The sequence below is a fragment of the Cryptomeria japonica genome, chromosome 4, assembly GCF_030272615.1.
Source record: "Cryptomeria japonica chromosome 4, Sugi_1.0, whole genome shotgun sequence".
Taxonomy (NCBI): domain Eukaryota; kingdom Viridiplantae; phylum Streptophyta; class Pinopsida; order Cupressales; family Cupressaceae; genus Cryptomeria; species Cryptomeria japonica.
The window spans coordinates 276,778,321-276,798,705 of NC_081408.1; the positions used below are offsets into that span (position 1 = coordinate 276,778,321).

The window sequence follows — 20,385 nt, forward strand, 5'->3', positions numbered from 1 at the left end:
AAGCCTTGTAGCTTTGATATCCTATTCTTGAGTAGAGTTATTCTTAAATTGTAGTGATTTGGGTGTTACCCATAATTTGTAATAAGCATTTGTATCCATGTAGTTTGATTGGTTAATGGTAGAACTAACCCTAGTTGAATGTCTCCTTGAGTGTTTAGTTTTAGTTGATTAGTTTCTTAACTAACTGTTTGCAAAATCCTTGCAATGATATTGTATGGTACATCAAATCAACATAATAAGGAAGTGTATTTAAATAGTCAAGGATAACTAAGTAGATTAACTTAATTAATATTATACAACTATCTATTGCTTTCCTAAATGTATACATAGAGCCCATGTTACTTGCATGTTCAAAATAATATATCCCTTTGTAATATCTTAAGGTATCACCTTGGTTTTAATTGTTACATATTTTGTGTGATTCCAAAGACTCTAAAACCAGATATAAGCACTAGTTTGTTACTTGCTCTCTCTCTCTCTCTCTCTCTCTCTCACACACACACACACACACACACACACACACACACACACACACACACACACACACACACACACACACACACACACACACACACAAAATACTCAACACACTAAAAAACCCATCAAATTAAATGTATACATAGAGCCCATGATACTTGTATGTTCAAAACATTATATCCCTTTGTGATATCTTAATATATCACCTTGGTTTTAATTGTTACATATTTTGTGTGATACCAAAGGCTTTGATGCTCAAACTAGATATAAGCACTAGTCTGTTACTTGTTTTCTCTCTGTCATAGTCCTCAACATACTAAAACCCATCAAATTAAAAATAGATTTGATTTTGATTAGTTTAGTGTGTTTTATTGCCATGTTTAAATATGTATAACAACATAAGGGGCTGTCAAACACATTCACATATGCTCATATGGTAGGCCATCTATTTGTAAGATTTTTATCCTTATATGTCCAAACTAGTACATAGGTATATTATGAAATTAAAATTGGGATACACTTTGCTCTGAGTATAGTTTGGATTAAGGGAGTCCTTAGTCTATTAATCATCAACACAACATCTTAGGAAGCCCCCCTTGGTCTTGTAAAGTCAGAAGTAAATAAGGTCTTACCCACCTTAATCATTGGTCCTTACCTACCTATCCCAAAGATAGGTTTGTGGTGATCTTCTAGAGACTTTTGACACCCCTAACACTTAAGAGATTACTAGGTCTTATAGATTTGGGGCTTACATCTCAAATAAATAACAAATGTATCATCCACTCCCTTAAATTGGTGATGCAAAATTTTGACAATAAAGTAAAGTGGGTGAAATAATATACACCAAGAATGAGGAGATTCAAATGTTTGTCATAAACCATTTTATGTCACAAAAAATCATCAACATCATATCCACATAATATACTTTTTGTCTCTTCATATTTTCTTTTATTGTAGAGTTTGAATGAGAGATGGTCTCCTCACTTTACTTTGCAAACTTAGAGTCATTGATTTAAAATAAACTGGAAAACATCCTTGAGCCTGAGATGGATCATTTTTCTTGATGCATTACTTTTCAAATATTCTCTTTAGGATCTTGGCATTTGAAGAGACCATTGTGTGGCCATTTGAAGATATTGAATCATTTGTTTTAGTTTTCACCAAGAGCCATAACTACTTGTGTTTAGTTACATGATTTTTCCAAACCTTTTTAGCTAGTCTTTTTCTTGGCATACCATTCACTTGAGGGATTGACTAAGATTACCTTCCAATTTCACCTATTTTGATATGCTTTTTGTGTGAAAGTATTATCCCTAGTTTGGAAAGATAGAAATTCATCCCTTTTCTTGAATGTTTACAAATTGATTAATATTTCTCTTTCTATACTAAGTGAGTTGTCACTTCTAATGTTCTTTTATAGATTCAAGATTAAGCTAACAAGGTGGCATTGGAAGTTGCACATTTACATGGGCTTCATCACTAGGGTAATTTGCTCCTTGTTCTAGTGTTGGCCAAATGCTAGAACAAAATTATCAAGTAACTTGTGATAAAGATTAGTGAATAATCAAAGACAAGTCAAATATGAATGTGTTTGTTGCATAAGCACACATGCCAAGTGATAGAATGCTTCCTCTTTCCTTTGTATTAAAGTTGTCATACTTCTAGACCTTTTTCTTTTGATATGCATGCATACACAACACCCTTAAATGAGCAATTGATGACTTTATGCCAAACCAAGCTTGTTTAGGAGTCATTCCTTGAACTGTTAATTGGACTTTTATTTAATAAATAGCTAGTTGTTGCAAATTCTACTTTCTATAGATAATTGATTAGTAGCTTACTTTATTTTATTGTTACCCAACCTAATATTACATATATAATGAGCTTAGTATAAGAGTTAGGCTATGCCACGAACCTTGCACACTTATAGTGTGGTTCAAATCAGGGTGTTGGAAAATGATCCAAGCCTAAACTATAAATAGATTGGTCACCAAGTTAACTAGCAACTTAGTGGTAGAGCACTCCAACGAAATATATGCAATCCTATGTTCAACCCCTAGACGGTCTATGGAAAAGTTTATCAACTATGGTAAGGATTCCATCCAATTCATCTTTGAGCACACACACATGGTATCTATCTTGGGGTCATAAGAGAGGGCATGATACTAATTCATGTTGCAACTGCTCTCTTGGGGGAGGAATCATTACGAATACTTGGATGCTTTGGTTGATCTCCACCTTCAAGTTGTTATCCCTCCTCAATATCTTCTTAACAACATATACAAGGGCTTCCTTTAGGGCCAATAATAAATTTTTGTTATATGTTTTCATTTTCTCCTCAATAGAATGTGGATATTTAGTTGATTTAACAATAACTTACATATGGTACACTAGTTGGGAGCCACTTTTAGACAACCAAGACCTTCTAGATGGTGGTTGGATATCTAAGCCTAATCTATTGTTGTTACATGATTTATTACTTTAACTTTTGATATGATATTATAATCATGATTATATCCATTATAACTTATTTTTATTCCTTAACATTCTTTTACATTTAATGTAATACTTTATTTAAAATTTGAAGTATAATTTCATCCCAACCATTTTTAATAATAGAATATGAGTTATATAAAAGTAATGATAAATAAACCTCATTTCATCCTTCAAAAAATTAACATATAGAAAAACTTTCAACACATAACACTTCTCTTAAGATTAATTTTGTTAATAAATATATGTTTTTTAAATTATTTTAGGAAATTGATATATTACACTAATTTATTGTAGGCTAATCTCCACATAAAATGACATTGAATTTTTTTAAAAAATTCTCCAGATGTACAAAACACGATCATTTTTTGTATATTTTTTGCTTTTTTACAGCAAGAAGATTTCATGGAATACTATTTTATGTAGAGATTAGTTGCTTCCAATAAGTTCAGAGAAGACTAAGCAAAACACCATCTGATAATGAAATATGGAAGAACTTCGAAATTCTACGGTTTGAAAAGGATGGTATCGGCTACCACCACTGATAATGAAAGAAGCATTGATCAGAAAAAAATATGTACGGCATTTTCATTTTGAACGCATAAAAACCAAAATGTTTCAGAGCTATCTATCCACTTTCAACTCCAACATAGGAATCCAAGTTGTTGCTCTTAAAACAAAACCATCATACGCAAATGGCATTGGGGATAGTGTGGGAACACGGCTAAACAAATCCATTAAAGTTTTAGGAATACAACCAGATTATGCTTGTCTCTTACAGAGATGTCTCATCAAAAAATCCATGTCAGAAGCCAAACTAGTCCATGCACACATGATTTCTAATGGAATTAGTCCACATATTTCGTGGAGCAACAAGCTTATGTCTATCTATGCCAAGTTTGGCAGTCTGGTAGATGCACGCCAAGTGTTTGATAAAATGTCGGAACGAAGTGACGTTTCATGGACTATAATGATTGCAGCCTATGCCAGGTATGGGTTTTGTGAGGATGCTCTGAAACTCTATTACGAAATGCAGAGGGTAGGCTTTCAATTGAACGAGTTTACATTTGCCTCTGTTCTGCCCGTGTTTGCAAATTTGGGAGATCTCCAGCAGGGAAAGGATGCCCACGAGGAAATAATAAGAAGTGGACTTGAGTTAAATATTTTTGTTGGGAGTGCTCTTGTAGATATGTATGTTAAATGCAGGAGTTTGCGTGATGCTCGCGATGTATTTGATAAAATGCCTGTACGAAATGTGGTTTCTTGGACTGCAATTATTGCGGGATATGTGCAGATTGAACGTTTTGATGAAGCCTTACGCCTTTTTCATCAAATGCAATCTTCCGGGATATGTTTAGACCCTGGTGTTTTTGCTGTTGTTCTCCCAGCATGTGCGAATTTGGCGGCTTTGCAACCAGGTAGGATGCTTCATGAGTACATAATCAGAAATGGATTTCAATTTGATGTCTTTGTGGGGAGTGCTCTTGTAGACATGTATGCTAAATGTGGAACGATAGAGGATGCATGGAAAGTGTTTGAGAAAATGTCTAGGCAGGACGTTGTGTCTTGGACTGCAATGATTGTAGGGTATGCTATGCATGGTTATAGTAAGGAGGCACTACGACTCTTTGAACAAATGGAAATATTAGGCATGAAGCCAAACCATGTAACATTTGTTGGTGTGTTGTCTGCATGCTGCCATTCAGGTCTAGTGGATGTTGGCTCTCATTACTTTTATAACATGAGTCTAAAATATAATCTTGTCCCCAGAGTGGATCACTATTGCTGCATGGTGGACCTTCTTGGCCGTGCCGGGTACTTGGATGAGGCAGAAGACTTAATCAACAAAATGCCCATGAAACCTGTAGCTGTTTGGAGGTCCTTGCTCAGCGCTTGTAGGTTACATGGCAATATAAAGCTAGGAGAACGGGCGGCAGAACAACTGATTAATTTGGAATCCGAGAATGCTGCAAACTATGTTCTTCTGTCAAACATTTATGCTGCCACAGGGAAGTGGGATGGCATACGAAAGGTGAGAAAGATGGTGAAAGACAATAAGGTAAAAAAGAATCCCGGGTGCAGCTGGATTGAGTTGAATAACAAGGTGCATGCTTTCCTTGTTGATGTCAAATCACCCCCACAAATGCAGAGGAAATCTGTTCCAAGTTAGAAAGGCTGTCCAGACAGGTGAAGAAAGCTGGTTATGTGTACAACATAAATGTTGTAGTGGATGATGCAGGGAAGTAGAAGGAACATATTCTCTGCTATACCATCGACAAGTTGGCTATTGACTTAACACTTAAATACCTCCAGGTATGGCATTTCCAACTGTCAAGAATTTTGAATATGAAGTTACTGTCTCGCTGTTACCTCTGAGATTGGTAAACATGGAATCCTTGAAAGGGAGTGCCAAGAGTTTCATTGCATCAACAATGGCTTCTCTTCTTTTCTTGGGCAGATTGTTGGCGAATCCTAGAGAAAACAACAGTAAACATAAACCTGTGTAGTGACAAGCTTTCTACAAATCCACGCTTGAGCTGGCTGCCTCCTAGGTATGGCCTCTTGCCATTTCTGATTACTTACAAAGTAGTGATACTCAGCGGCCATACCATTAGTTCTTTATTTGTTATGTATGTACAAGATCCATCACTCTCATATTTGTTACAAGCATCTCCGAATTGTCTATACAGGTTCAGAATACACCTCTGATCGTACTTATCGATTAATTGAAAATGAAACTTGAATTTGGGATAATTTTTGAACTAAAAACTTGCCGATTGGAGTAGAAAACAGTCTGCGGCAAAAAGTTAAAAACTCTTTATTTTCCACTCTCACTCTTCTAGCTCTCACTCCTAAGCATTAATAGCATTCCTCTCAATTTAAGGTGATTCGAACAGAAATTTAGTGATTTTGAGTTGAATGGACAAGATTTATGGCAACGTTTGAGAGGTATGTCGCTAGTAGTTTTTTTTTTCCAAAGTTTGATCTTAGTTTTCCTTCACACTTTAGGTTTCATTATTCAGCAATTTAAAAAATTCTAAGCTATTTGTTATGGTTTAATTGGGTTATCTTTTAAATTTTTTTAGGTTTCATTATTCAGCAATTTAAAAAATTCTAAGCTATTTGTTATGGTTTAATTGGGTTATCTTTTAAATTTTTTTAGGTTTCATTATTCAGCAATTTAAAAAATTCTAAGCTATTTGTTATGGTTTAATTGGGTTATCTTTTAAATTTTTTTATGATAGGGTTTAAAATTACAAAATTTAGTTTTCAGCTTGAGACATGGCATTAGTAAGTAGAGTTGGAAGTATGACATTCAAAGGAAACATAAAATTGGTTGTTTGTAATTATTATTGATAGAAGATAATAGAAGGCATCGACTACTCCATATGTCATTTTGTTAGGATTTTTAGAAGAAATGTTCTCCATATGTCATCTTATTAGGATCTTTAGAAGAAATGTTTAAATTTATGATAAAGTGAAGCCTTAGGTTATTCAAGAAGCTAATGCTCTCTTCACTTCATATGAAAGGAAATTTAAAAGGATTGTTTTGGCATTGAGAATTGTAATGGGTTCTTCTCCTAAAAATGCTAGTGAGCTCTTGTAGTGGCCCATGGATGCAAGACTCTTTTATCTCAAGTAGTTCTAGTTGGCTATCTATATCACATTCAAATATTCACGATGTCTTTGTTCCACATGGGTGAACTTACAATAGTCAGTCTCACTTGTGAGACATCATTTTTTTGAACTCAGATGGTTGTGAAAATGAAAAATACTTTCAATCAAACGTGTTTCTTTGAACTAAGGTACCTTTGTTTGAAGGTACATCAAAAAGTACCTTCACTCGAAAGTTTAAAATGTAAGAAACTTCCAAACGAAGGTAATTCTCAAAAATGGAAAAAAGGGAACTTCGATTGTGGGTCCTTTTCTATGGACTTTTATATAAATTACCATAAGAGGAATAAAAATGGACCTTTGTTGTAGGTCCTTTTTAACCCATTTACCATTAAAGGAATAAAAATGGATTGTAGGCTCTTTTTTATTCCTTTTATGGAAATTAGTATAAAAGGAATAAAAAGAGACCTTCAAACAAAGGTCCATTTTTTTTTTCATTTTTTTGATATTACTTTCATTCGAAGGTAAGGTTTTATTATTTTCTAAGTAAGAATGACATACTTTCAAATGAAGGTCCTTGAATACCTTGGAAGGACCTTTGAATGAAGATCCTAAAAGCGACCTTATGACCTTAGACCTTAAATTTTCCTCAAAATATTCTATTTCTAACCTTGAGTTGGAGCAAAAAATGGAACAAATATATAAAGATAATTTGTAGGATTGTAGCACTAGAAATAAGCTTTCCAATAAGTATAATATTGAATATATTTAATTTAATTATTATATTTATTTTGTATTTTTAGTGAAGATGAATTTTCGTCGCAATTGTGGTCTCTATTGCACACATAGTGTAATAGTAAAATAGATTTTTTTTTTTTGAAAATAATTATCCTTCACATATTAATGTTATTTGTAGACACCTAAAAATGGTCAACGCTTGCGGAATCGTACTTTAACATTTATGCATTGCCTTATTTTAGGGTTTTTTGCGTCGCATTAACATTTCTCCTATGTCACGCATTTGGTCTTTATCATTTGCGAGCATCGAGTCCTTCTTCTGCATTCTTCAGTTGTCTCGCTTTCGAATTTGGTCTTGTCGACAATAATCTTCAGTCATGATTTTGGTCAATCTTATCCTGTCGCATCAATGTGCGTGCTAATTTGTCATCATTTTGGACATCGTCAATCCTAATTAGGGTTTTGTCCTCTTGTCAATCTTGTCATTTTGCGATCGATTTGTCATCGATCATTATCATTTTCAATCTTGTCGTTTTGCGTTATCATTTTCAATCTTGTCATTTTGCGATCAATTTGTCACCGATCGTCGTCCTTCTCAATTGTGTCAATTTCGATCAATTAGTCATTGTTCCTCATCAATTGGCGCATTTATCAATCAAATCATTTATCACATTGATCATTTATCAATTCAAAATCATGATCGAATCAACATCAAATCAACTTTATATCAAGACCTAATTGTCATCCTTGCATTTCTAATTTATCTTCTAGGGTTTTATGATTTATTTATTTAACCTTGTTTGTCATTTTCTCTCCATTTTCTCCCTCTAGGTTAAATAATTTATTTATTTATCCTAGGTCTTCGTGTCACAATTAAATGTTTAATTTAATTGGCTAACTAATTATTCCTCTTTTTGTGAATTAATTAATAAATGACAAATTATTAATTGATTACCTAATTTCCTAATTTTTCATCAATTTCTAAATTCTCTCTTTGAGAATTAATTAATAAATGAGAAATTATTAATTAATTTACTAAATTTCTAATTTCTTCATTTCTAATTTTCTAATTTCCTAATTTTCCTATTTTTCCTAAATTCCTAATTTCCACCTATTTTCTAATTTGTCAAATTTAATTTCCACCTAATTAATTTCTCTCTAGTTCTCCCTATTTTTGTGCTTCAGTGGAAGCATGAATTTCTCATGCGTCATACTTTTGGAATAGCAAGATGTCATAAGCTTCTAGTCCTCTAACCTTTGCATTGGCAATATGTCATAACTCATGACATAGAAGGTGTCATAACCTTCTTCTTTCAACTCAATTTTCCCATTTTGAAATCAATTGCCTCTAATGTCAATTTAATGCTAATCTTGTCTTTTCTCCAATTTATCTATAAATTGGATGAATTTCTTCAATCCCCATCTAATAATCACTTGTTTGAATTACTTTGTCGAATCAATCACCTTCGAGTATTCTTGAGCAATCATCTTGTCTACTTGCTTTCATATCATGATCATGCACTTGTAGGTGAGATCCACAACAAAGCTATTTGAAGAAGAAAGAAGGACAATGGAGATTTCTGGAGGAGACATTCACATTTGCGTTGGTTTGCATTTGCATTTGAATGTTTTTAGGATTTATCATTGCATTTGAGCTTTCGTGATTGAGCTAATGATTAGTATTTTGATTTGCTTGTGATGATTTCCGATTTCCTAGCTACATTATTATTTCAACAAAAAAAAATGTTAGTTCGAATTAATACAAAAACGTAATATAATATTAAGTCAACCTATGTTTGAATCATAGCCAATCTCAGTTCAAAAAGTTATAAAAATTAAATAATGCAATAGAAAATCATGTAAACTTATTTGTGCCATAGATATTTGTGTTATGAATCTATGTTAACATTTATAATTTTATCCTTTGTACAAATAAAGTTATGTTATACTACATAAACACCACCCTTATAGAAACTCTATTAACTATTAAAAATCATGTTATTAAAAGTTAAGTAAAAAACTCTCAAATTATTTCTTTATTTTTAGAAAAATATAAATTAATAATATATAAACAAAATCTCAAAAATCATGAGTTCACATCATCTTCAAATTCTTAATGGTTTAGTTGCTATAAGTGTTAAATGTGAAAATTTGGTGAAAAATGTTAATATCTATGTTCTAGTTTGACCAAAAGGTGGGTCACAATATTGTGAAATCACCCATCGCGTAATTCTCCTAGTGCCAAACCTTTCCTTGAAGGTATCATATAGAACCAAGAGAAGCAAAAAGTGGTAAGGTTGGCAATCATTAATTTTGATACTTTAACACTCTTGTACATTGCAAGAAACCCTTGTGGGAGCTAGTTGTCACTGTATTTATATTAACATGAAAAAGGTTTAGGTTGCTAACTATGAGAGTATGAAAATGTGAATCAAAACAACATAAAACAATGCAATACAAAATCCAAAATCCACATTCTAGCTCACTCAATAAAGCCTAAGATCTATGGATAAATTAAATGATACACAATAATACCACAACAAAGACCTCAGATTGCTTCATTGTTGATAAACACTTGAATTCTTGATGTATATTGCTTTTAGATTTTTAGCATAACTTTTGATATCAACATGATAAAAGGAACACTTGATGCTTGATAGATGTTTGATATATGCTTGATAGTGATAGTGCTAGCTCATGCGATTTGCATAGGAGATTTTTATCATAAGAGTGCTAGGACATGGAATTGCTCTTGATAATGTTCTTGAAAGTTGTAGGGAGGAAAATGAATGAGTGAAGGTCTTATCTATATGTCTCACTTGACATTTGATCAATGACATAGATTAGTTAGAAGGATTAATTTAAATGAGAAAATTTGAGAGAGGGTAGGACTTATAGTTGCACATGGATTGATGAGGTGGAAGGATTAAGAGGGTGTAAATGCATAGAGAAAATACATAAAACATTTATTTCATTTATTTGAGGTGAGAAACTAAACAAATTATTTAACTTTAAAGGAAGTGTTAACTAATTAAATAATTATAAAAAAATATTTAATTACAGGAGAAAATCAATAAAATAATAAAACGTTGGAGGAAAAAGTGATTAAATTAAATAATAATAATTATTTAATTTATAATAGAGAAAAAATTAGCTTATTTAAATAATAATAATTTAATTAAGTATGAATAGAAGGAAAATGATGAAGGGATAATGAAATGAAAATGCATTAGCTAATTTTAGATGTCTACATTTTGCCCCTCTTTGAGACAATGTGTTTTATAACATTATTAAAAAAATGATACTGCTGATATTCCTTGGTGATAGGATAGAGGTTGAATGGATGCCCTCTCGAGAGATTGACGAAAAAAAAGTTTTGGGTCAATCTCATGACATGGTCACAAGGTAGAGGGAAAGGTACATATTAGGGTTCTGGGAGGTTATAAGTAGAGCTAGGGAGGGTCACTTGACTTCATTTACACCTTTGCAAATTAGAAAGTTCGAAATCTCAAGGTGCAAAGAAAGAGAAGTTAGTGAAATGGTAGGGATCCCTAGAGTAGCACATTGAGTGGAGCATGTTTAGGTGTACAAGTAAGTAGTTGGGTCAAGTTCAGTGGTAAGTGCCTATCCCTTAGCTCTCTTTTGGTTTGCATGAAGGTCAATTTTGTTAGGTCAAGATGGGAAATTAGGTTTGGATGTCAAACTAGGTAAACTAGTTAGAGTAACACAACAAGATAAGGAAGTTGCAAATCAAGTCAATGAAATGGCACCTTTGATAATGCAATGTCACATTTGGACATCGTAATAACACTTTTGATAAGACTGGTTAGCATTTTGGGGTACGTGCACCAAGATGGTGAACAAAAAAGTGGTCACTCACCTAAAATAACCCAAAAACGCTGGTAATGCATTTGAGTTATTTGAAAATTCAACTATCTTGAACATGTTATGACTTAGAAAATCCAAGCCTTAAAGTGTGCGGGGTTTTGAAATTAAAATTCTATACATGTTAAACATACTAAAAATCTGATTGAATTTTTTAAAGCAAAAGACCCTGATTGCATTTTTCTACTTATATTTTTTAAAGGGCCTATTGGGTCATTTCCACCCACAATCGTCACAAAATAGTGATAAAACCCTCCAAAATAGCAACAAACCTCAATTGTTTTTCTTCTACTAGCAATTGAAATCACCATGCCACTCAAAGAGGCAGGTCACCATTTGTTTGTGCATTTTGATATTTTAATTAAAATTTGTCTGTTTTATTATTGTTTTGATTAATATTCTATTTAAAAAAAAATTGATATTAGATGTTCAAAACCTTGTGCTTAAACAAAATTTGCCTCATGAAAACCCCTAGGAAACCCCCTGGGAAAATCCTAGGATGGCCAACCCTCCAACTCCTCTAATAAACCCCACACAAAACAACCAAGATGATTTAATAGGTTGTTAACAACAAAACAAAGCCACTATTTCTTAGTTAGTTTCTAGACTGAAGACTTCTAAACAGCATCATCATGCCTCCCTTTCCATAGCCTTGGAATTAATGGTCGCAAGTGTTGACAAAATTACCAAACAAATAACTAATTGGAAAACATAGGGATTCATGTCATGATTATTACACAAATGGCTTGTCATAGGATGTAGTAAAAGATAAAGAAATAAGCAAAGCACAAATATGTGCTCTTTTCATTGATTTTAGAACCAATGAGCATCTTTTTCTTACTTCAAAGTGGTTTCCAATACATTGGTGTAATCATGAGGGCATCAAATCTAATTTTTTGGATAGGTGGTGGATGGTCTTCGACCAACCTCGTAATAATTTTGAGGTGCCTTTATATTTTTGAGAAAACTATATTGTGAGTTTATCCTTCATCAAATTCCTAATTATTTTGATATGAGGGAGTTGTAGGGTAGAAATGGAGGCTCTACCTAGGATTGACCAAGAGCTTGGTGGGTAAATAACTGTCAAAATCAGAGACCACTAGCAACAAAACCCATTGTTTATGTCATAATCCTAGTAGCCTTGAAGGAGTCTTTGGAGGTACAAACTCTTTAGGCAGTTTCCACATTGAATGAAACCATCATCTAGCATGGTACATAATTATCCCAACCTCTTGGCCCAGATGATGGTGCAACACCTCCACCATCTACCTCTAGTATGCCTAGGTATCACATGTCCTCTAGTTGTTACCATCTATGCTTTGGGATAGTATTGATGCACATGTAGATGGTTCAATCTCCCATGTGTGTTCACATTGCTAGTCTAGATGTTATGGAAGTAGTGGGGGCCATTAGGATAGTGCATCAGATTATGTGGTGTTGATAGATGACTTGACACGACAAGTGTAAGGCACTGAGATGTAGGTATTTTGAATTGAATTTATAACGTTTTATTTATTTATTTAATACTTAAAATTTTCAAATGTAAATAGATTTTTAGTTATAGATCGAATTAAACTGATGCAAATATTATGCATTTCAGGATGTAGTAGTAGAGTGTGGTACATCATTGACCATTCCTATCACAACTTGTGCACTTGCATCTTCATCGGGTAAATTTTTTATGACATGCCAACATAGGATAAGATCTTGTATTCAGAATAATGTGTAATAAGATAGATTAACTTACTAATATACATTTATGTGGGGTTTAACAGGTGTTGATAGCATACTAGGTTTCATAGGTCCATGATGCTACCATTACGACCATTTCATTTGGCCTAGAAAGATGTACGATATCCTTTTTTTCATATATGTGAACTTAAACTTTTTATTGAATATGCATATCATTTGAAGTGTGATTATTGAAATATTTTAATATTATATGTTGATCTTATCTTACTCTTGTAGCGTATGCCAAGCGTGACTAAGGCAAAACCTATGCCAATTTCTTCTTTGAGATAAGTTGATGGATGAAAGGCAATTGAGCACCGTTTTAACTGATATAATAGTTTAAGGAGCTTATATGAGTTATAGTAGCATGATTTAGATGTTGATTATTCAAATACACTATGATTATATACGTACATCTAGAGTGATTGTCTTCCATTTTTTGTCTTCTATATTCAACAACCAATGGAGTCTATAACATTGATGATTGCACCTTATACGTTGGAAGAAGATAGGCAACATGTATATGCTTTTTCTTTTCTTTTTTTGATATCATGATTGTATGCACATGTATATTCATTGTAAATTACAATCTTGTCATTCTTTATATAGGAAACAACCATACTTGTTTCATCAACGACGATCTCTCCTATGATAATAGGAGAATGACCAGAGGCTCGGGTATACGTTTATATAGAAGTAGATATATGTTTACTTTATGTTTCTTTGTCAACAATATATATTAACTTGTATCAATTTTATTTTACATGGTATAGCTGTATTTACAATTTGTCCATTACACAAATCCTCTACCTCAATGATATGGTAGGACTCCTAATTGTCAAAGGGGACCATCATTTTTAGAATGCCTTTCAACCAAAAAATAAAGACACGAGGTAATCAACAATTCAATTTTAGAGAAATTATAGTTCAATATAGTTTTTTGATGTTAATTTGATAATTGTAAACTATTATTGACATAAGTAATCTAATATGTTGTTTGGATTATTTTTGTGTAACCATCTACAGAGCCATGTGATACTTTAAAGAGGCTCAATTTTGATGATCTATCACAAAGTTATATGTTAGAAACACAGTTGTTGTTGCACCAAAAGATGGCCCTATTAATGCTCAATATAATCTCAAGATTTAATGAATTCATGGGTGGTGGTCAAGCCATGTCGTAAACTCGAGCACTATGTTGCACAACACAAGGAGACCAAGGGTGCACACCTTGCAACAATCCCCTCCACAATGCAAGCGAGGGGTTTAAACCCATGAACTAGGCCCAGATACCACTTGTTAGAAACACAAATGTCATTGCACCAAAAGATCGAGCTGTGAATACTCAATACAATCATGTGATTTAATGAATCCATGGGAGGTGGTTATGCCATGTCGCAAACCCAAACACTATGCTACACAACATAGGGAGCCAAGAGCACACACCTTGCAACACTATAGGATTTGGTAGAGACATATAGTGTCAGTTGTGGTCATCAAAGGACCGATACATGTAGCTATTTGAAATTTCTATTGTATATAGATCTCTAGATGACATATGCCACATTTTTTGTAAATTTTTTATTGAGTTGACATATATGCCATTTTTGTATATGTACATATACAATTATTCTACACTTTGATATATAAAAGATGATATTCGATCTAATTTGTTTGTTGTGTGCATGCATTCCTACTTCGAAACTTAAAATTTATATGTATAGTCAATTTATAATGGCTAAGTTATGAACAATAACATTTTATGGATTAATGATATTGAACTTCAATAAAACTTATGAACAATATCATGTTATGGATTAATGCAATTGGATGGATTATGTAGTAATATGTAGATTGATTTACATGTCTCGATGTTGGAGTTGAGCATGATTGCTTTGTAATTGATTATGAAGCTTATGTTGATTAAGAAAGTGTTAGTAGGAATCTTCTTTTGGGCTTGAAACGAACCTAGTTGTGTTTTGAGTCATCTTGGAGGGTGTTGTAATCCCCTTTAGAGGTTGTCATACCTTATTATGGCATTCCATCTTGTTTAGAGTCATTTATGGTGTATTTGAGGCCTTCCAGAGCATCTTGTGTAGTGTTGTGAATGTGGAAAAGTGTTGTGTTCCATGTTCTTGCATTTTCTTACTTAGGTTAGGAGTTTAGGGTGTTGTTGAGGTAATTATGAACCCCCTTATCCTCTCTTCTAGCTTATTAGTGGCATCTAGTGTCAAGGGGAGTTATTTTGCATGCTTCCTCTCTATTTTTTTCTAGAATTTTTGCATTCCTCAAGCTAATTCAGAGCCTTTAGTCTACTCCAATGCATCCATGAAATTTGGGTGATCGTTCAATAGCTTTAGTTCATGTGCTAGTCAAGATAGATTCACATCTAGAGGATGACAACATGAGTTCAAGGTTTCTAGGGACATTAGTGTCCAATTTGGACACTAGCATGCCTAGTGGACTATAACGTAGCCAGAGGACTCTAGCATGGTGTGCTAGTATTAACTTGGCATGCTAGCATCTTGGGTGGGTATCCAAGTCCACCTAGGGTGTCAAATTCCTAAGTTGTTTGCTAGTGGGCTTTTTGGGGTCCCAAGGGGCATTTTTAGGTCTTCAAGGTTGCTCGTCAGGGTTTGGAGAGCGAAGGAAAACTTTGAGGTGGTCCAAGTGTGTTGTTAGTAAGCTCTAGTGATGTCAATTACATTAGTTTGTGCGATTATGTCTTTACGAATCTAATCATCACACCTAGGTCCAAGGAGAAAGCGTAATTTGCCGAGTAAGGTCTTGTAACCTCTTGTGTATTATTGTGAGGGTTCAAACCCATGTTGATCATCCTTGTGGTTTCCTAAGACTTCCCTAATGATTGTTGGAATTTAGGGACTTTAGTCTTCCATTGGTGTGTCATTGAGTTGTGAAAGGATGTTGTATGTTTGCAATTAAGCTATTGAACTCCTATGTATGTGTCGAGAGATTTTGGGATTGAGTTGGTCAACCTATTTGTTTGTGGATTGGAGGTTGATCTTCCCTCATCCCATCTTAGTTTCATTCAATGAGAGGACACAATCATGGTATGTGTCGATCATTGTCAAGGCGTCGTCTTTCTCTCTCTCTCTCTCTCTTGTCGTTTCATAGTGGTGGTTGGTTCAGTTGTTATTCTTCCATTATTATCACCTATATTGTGCAATGACGTGGTCTTGTGTAGATGTTCCCATGGGCCATGGTCTTTCTTGTGACACTTGTTTGCACATTGTCATGCAAGTGTAACATGTTGTGTCATATCTTTGGCATTGAAGTTATTAAGTTTTTTCTAGAATATTTCAAGAAAGAAATATTCTAGGTTTTCATGGCCTGTTTCCTTAGGGTTCCTTAGTGAGGTATTACAATATACAACTATGTGTAAGAGAAATGTTGTACCCAAGGCAAGACTGGTGGGGGGGGGGGGGGTGAATCAGTCCAAAATAGAAATTAATGTAGCACACAAACAATTAAACAACCTTACACATCAAACACATGAACACCAAAATTTTCTATGTGGAAAATCCAAACAGGGAAAAACCAAGGTGAGCACCTACCCACAAAATATATCCACTATGTATATTAGATTACAATGAAAAGATCTCATTGCTCCAGACTTGTAAACCAAGGCTAACTATTCTTGGGGTAAGATACAAAAGAGGACTTGCAAACCTAAAGCTAACTGCAATAGGGCAAGATACAAAAATGATTTGAAAAGAAGGATCTCCTGATCATGAAGCTGTCCTTGAACTTTGCATTAAGTGATAAACATTAGCACAAACAATTTAGACCTCAATTTCCAAAACTCTATCTCATATCTTTGTCATAGTCTCAACACAACTTGCATATCATTTGAGCACAACTCTTCTTCTCTACTCTTCACTGATTCTCACTGACTATCTTCACACCACTCATCTACACTTCACACCTCATCTCATGATTCTACTTATTTTTTCACACAACTCAATCGAGTACAAATTCCTCATATACAAGATAGATCATCAAAGCTTGAACCAAGTTGACCTGAACCAAATAAACCTTTTCAGACGAAAAAAACACATGTTGATCCACTCTAGGAGAAAGAGGGGACAAAAACACATTTTCCAAAGATCAATTCACCGATTCACAATCAATTGAACATAACAAACAACATACCAACATGCTATGCATCCATATAAGCAATTAACAGTCAAAACATATCCTCCAATACAAATAACTCTAATCCGGATCTCCACACACTACGATGAGACCACATAATACATCAAACAATCTTCCACAAATCATATTTGGACCTAAGGATAGGTCTAACATAGAATATGACAACCAACTATGAACAATTTGCTACAACACCCAGAGAACACAACAATACTTCCAAACCACAAAACTATCATATCCATGATACCAAAACTATATCCAAAGAAAATAGCAATAAAAAACAATATTAACAACACTTTTCAGACCCAAACACTTTCAGAACAACCAACAAAACAATTGTATCATCAACATAGCAAGATATCTCTGCACCACAAACATTCCAGACCAACAACTATTTGGAACAAGAAGTTTGACATCAATGACAACCACAATAATACATACTTCCAACAATCTCCCCCTTTGTCATTGATGGAAACACTTGACAACACTCAATTGCACTCAACCTACAACCAAAACTACACATTTGCAAAACAATACTGCTCAATATCTCTTCAGAACTGAATCTCTCCACTACTCAATCTCTCCCCTTATCTGAAGTATCTCAAAACCACTCAATCTCTCCCTTGGAACTGCTCAATCTCTCCCTCAGAACTGATCAATCGCCCCCCCTTTGCCATAAAGGACAAAGGTCACATCAACACTACACACAACATTGCTCCTCATAAAAAGAAGCCACAACATCAATCCGGGAAAGGAAATAGGCATAAAAGATCCCCTTGGAAAGATGCATCTCCATAATGCACCTAGCTAGGAGGGGCAATAACGCTATGCTTCTCTTGAATTAACTCAAATGTATCCTTTGCTAGTTCCTTAGTGAAAATATCTACAACTCGCTCTTTAGTAGAAATTACTCCAATCGAACTTCCTTCTCAACAACTTTCTTCCTTAAGTAGTGATATTTGATTGAAATATGTTTTGTTCTTGAATGCATAACTGAATTTTTTGAAATGTTTATTGCACTTGTATTGTCACAGATAATAGAAATTGCTTCATCATGTTATCTTGATATCCTTAAGAGTTTGTCTCATCCAAATTACCTGAGTACAACAAGATGCCGCTGCAATATACTATGCTTTAGAAATAGATAGGGAAACTGAATCTTGTTTCTTACTGAGCCAGGAGACCAATCTGTCCCCTAAAAAGAATGCACCACCACTAGTACTTTTTCAGTCATTAACACTTCCAGCCCAATCTACATTAGTATAAGATTTCAACATAAAATCTCCACATTTTTTGTACCAAAGTCCAATATCCACAATACCTTTCAAATATCTAAAAAATTCTATTCACAACTTGCTCATATGTCACCTTTGAATTTGCTTGAAATTTAGCCACCAAACACACAACCTACATGATATTTGGTCTAGATGTAGTCATATACAACAATTCACCAATCATTGACCTATACTTCTTTTGTTCAACCTCCAAAGACTCATCATCTTTTTTCAACTTACACCCAACAATTAAAGGAGTTGTAATGGATTCACAATCATCAAAACCAAATTTATTTAACATCTCTTTCACATACTTGTTTTGAGAATGTAATGGTGGAAAAAGTGAATGATGGAGAGATCAAGAGGAAAGATTTTCTTCCCTCTGAGGAGAGATGAAAGTTTCACTGCAAATTTCCCTTCAAACACCTTATTCACATTACATTTAAAAGAGGGGGAGGGGGGGTTTCACTAGATCCAATCTCTTAGGGAAGAGATTGAATACTAAATGAATTGATAATGGGATAGAAATGACAAGCTAACCCCTCTTTTAGAATGGAAAATGATTGAATTATGTGTTGTAAGACTAAGTGTAAAAGTAGCAAAGAATTGATTATAACTTGAGATAGAAGTGTGAGATGAAGTTGTGCACCTGAATTTGGCTATAATATGTCAAGACGAAGCTGCCTTGCGAATTTGAGGAAAATTTGTCAAGACTGTGCTGAAAGTGTCCACAGTCCTCTGAAATATCCATGGAATGAAAAGGATTTTTCCGCCTCTCAAATGGAGTCCAAATCTGCAAACACAGCTGCACACTTGCAACCTACACACAGAAAAGAGAGGAAAAGGGGTTGGGATTGAGGGTTTGCCTTCAGGTCAAACCCCAGTTTCAGAATTAACCAAATGATGAAAGAAAGTACTTGCAAGTAAATGTAAATGAAAGACTGAAATGTAAGTCACCTCAAGGGAGGTTGTAGATAGAATGTAGGTAGTTTTGCTTGTATTGAATTGAATGTTGAAAGGGATCTCCTCTTCAATGGTTGAATCCTTGACTTGAATGCAACACCTAGCCTTGAAGGGAGACTTGAGAATGCTCAATGCTAGAAAGGAATGCTTGAATGCGTGATCTCATGTATCTGAACTTATCCAACTTCTCACTTATGCAAATGGGAAGGACAAATGCAACATATATACTTGTCAATTAGGGTTAATTAACTGATTTTTCATCATAGGCCGACACAGGGAAAGTTTTTCCCGCTTTATGCAAAGTCTAATGCAAAGATAGGATAGAGGTGGCCCCAAAATAGGGAAAGGACAAGGGTGCCATGCCCCTATCCTAGGGGGACAGGGGAACAATGCCCCTGTCCTGCCCTTGTCTCAGGACAAGAAGCAGGTTCAGGCAGTGTGGAGGGAAAAAAAAGGCAGTTTCCAGGGGTTGAGCGAGTCTCGGGTCTTCGATCAGGCTTAGGGATTCGAATCACCAACGTGAAGACCCTAATGTGGTCGCAAATTGCAAGGATCACAATTTTATTTCACTACATTTAGCCCCCACTTTAGCGGGAGTATAAGCGTATGCCAATACTGCCGGTAAAGTACAAGGAAACAAGATTGAAAGACTTCTAGCATGTCAAGGAGGCAAGATGCACCAAGCCCCCCGTGGACTAAGGATCTTACAAAATTGATTGACAAAGTAAAAGGGAAGATCAAGAAGGGAAAACCATGACTGCAAGCAGAAAGGTTCCCCTCACTATGAGTCACGAAAAAGATACCAAAATTATAAACCAAAGCTGAGTTCACTAAATAATTCTAAGTATCGAAAAGGAAAAAATGAGTGGAGTGTATGCCCCACGTTAAAGCGATCACACATGCCTTATCTGGAGTGATTTCTTTAAGGTAGGATACACCCAAGAGAGAGAAGAGAGGGAGCACGTTATCGCAAGGATTTAGCCCCTAGTCGAGGAATAAACCCAAGGATAATGAACACAAAACACGTGGTAGTTTC

The 20,385-nt window shown here is 34.5% G+C and overlaps 1 protein-coding gene across 6 annotated transcripts; it reads left to right on the forward strand.

Annotated features, from left to right (window-relative positions):
* The first annotated feature begins 3,328 nt into the window (after positions 1-3,328).
* LOC131070084 (pentatricopeptide repeat-containing protein At2g03880, mitochondrial) lies at positions 3,329-13,298 on the forward strand. 6 transcript variants are annotated; one of them, XM_059219796.1, is made up of 5 exons: positions 3,329-5,283; positions 5,429-5,522; positions 5,661-5,919; positions 12,809-12,878; positions 12,984-13,298. In XM_059219796.1, exon 1 carries the CDS (start codon positions 3,518-3,520, stop codon positions 5,138-5,140), a length of 1,623 nt encoding a protein of 540 aa, XP_059075779.1. In that variant the 5' UTR covers positions 3,329-3,517; the 3' UTR covers positions 5,141-5,283; positions 5,429-5,522; positions 5,661-5,919; positions 12,809-12,878; positions 12,984-13,298. The 6 variants fall into 6 exon arrangements, with proteins under 6 accessions (XP_059075779.1, XP_059075777.1, XP_059075775.1 ...); XM_059219794.1 differs by having other exon boundaries at positions 5,429-5,919; XM_059219792.1 differs by having other exon boundaries at positions 3,329-5,522; positions 12,984-13,294.
* Positions 13,299-20,385: the final 7,087 nt, after the last annotated feature.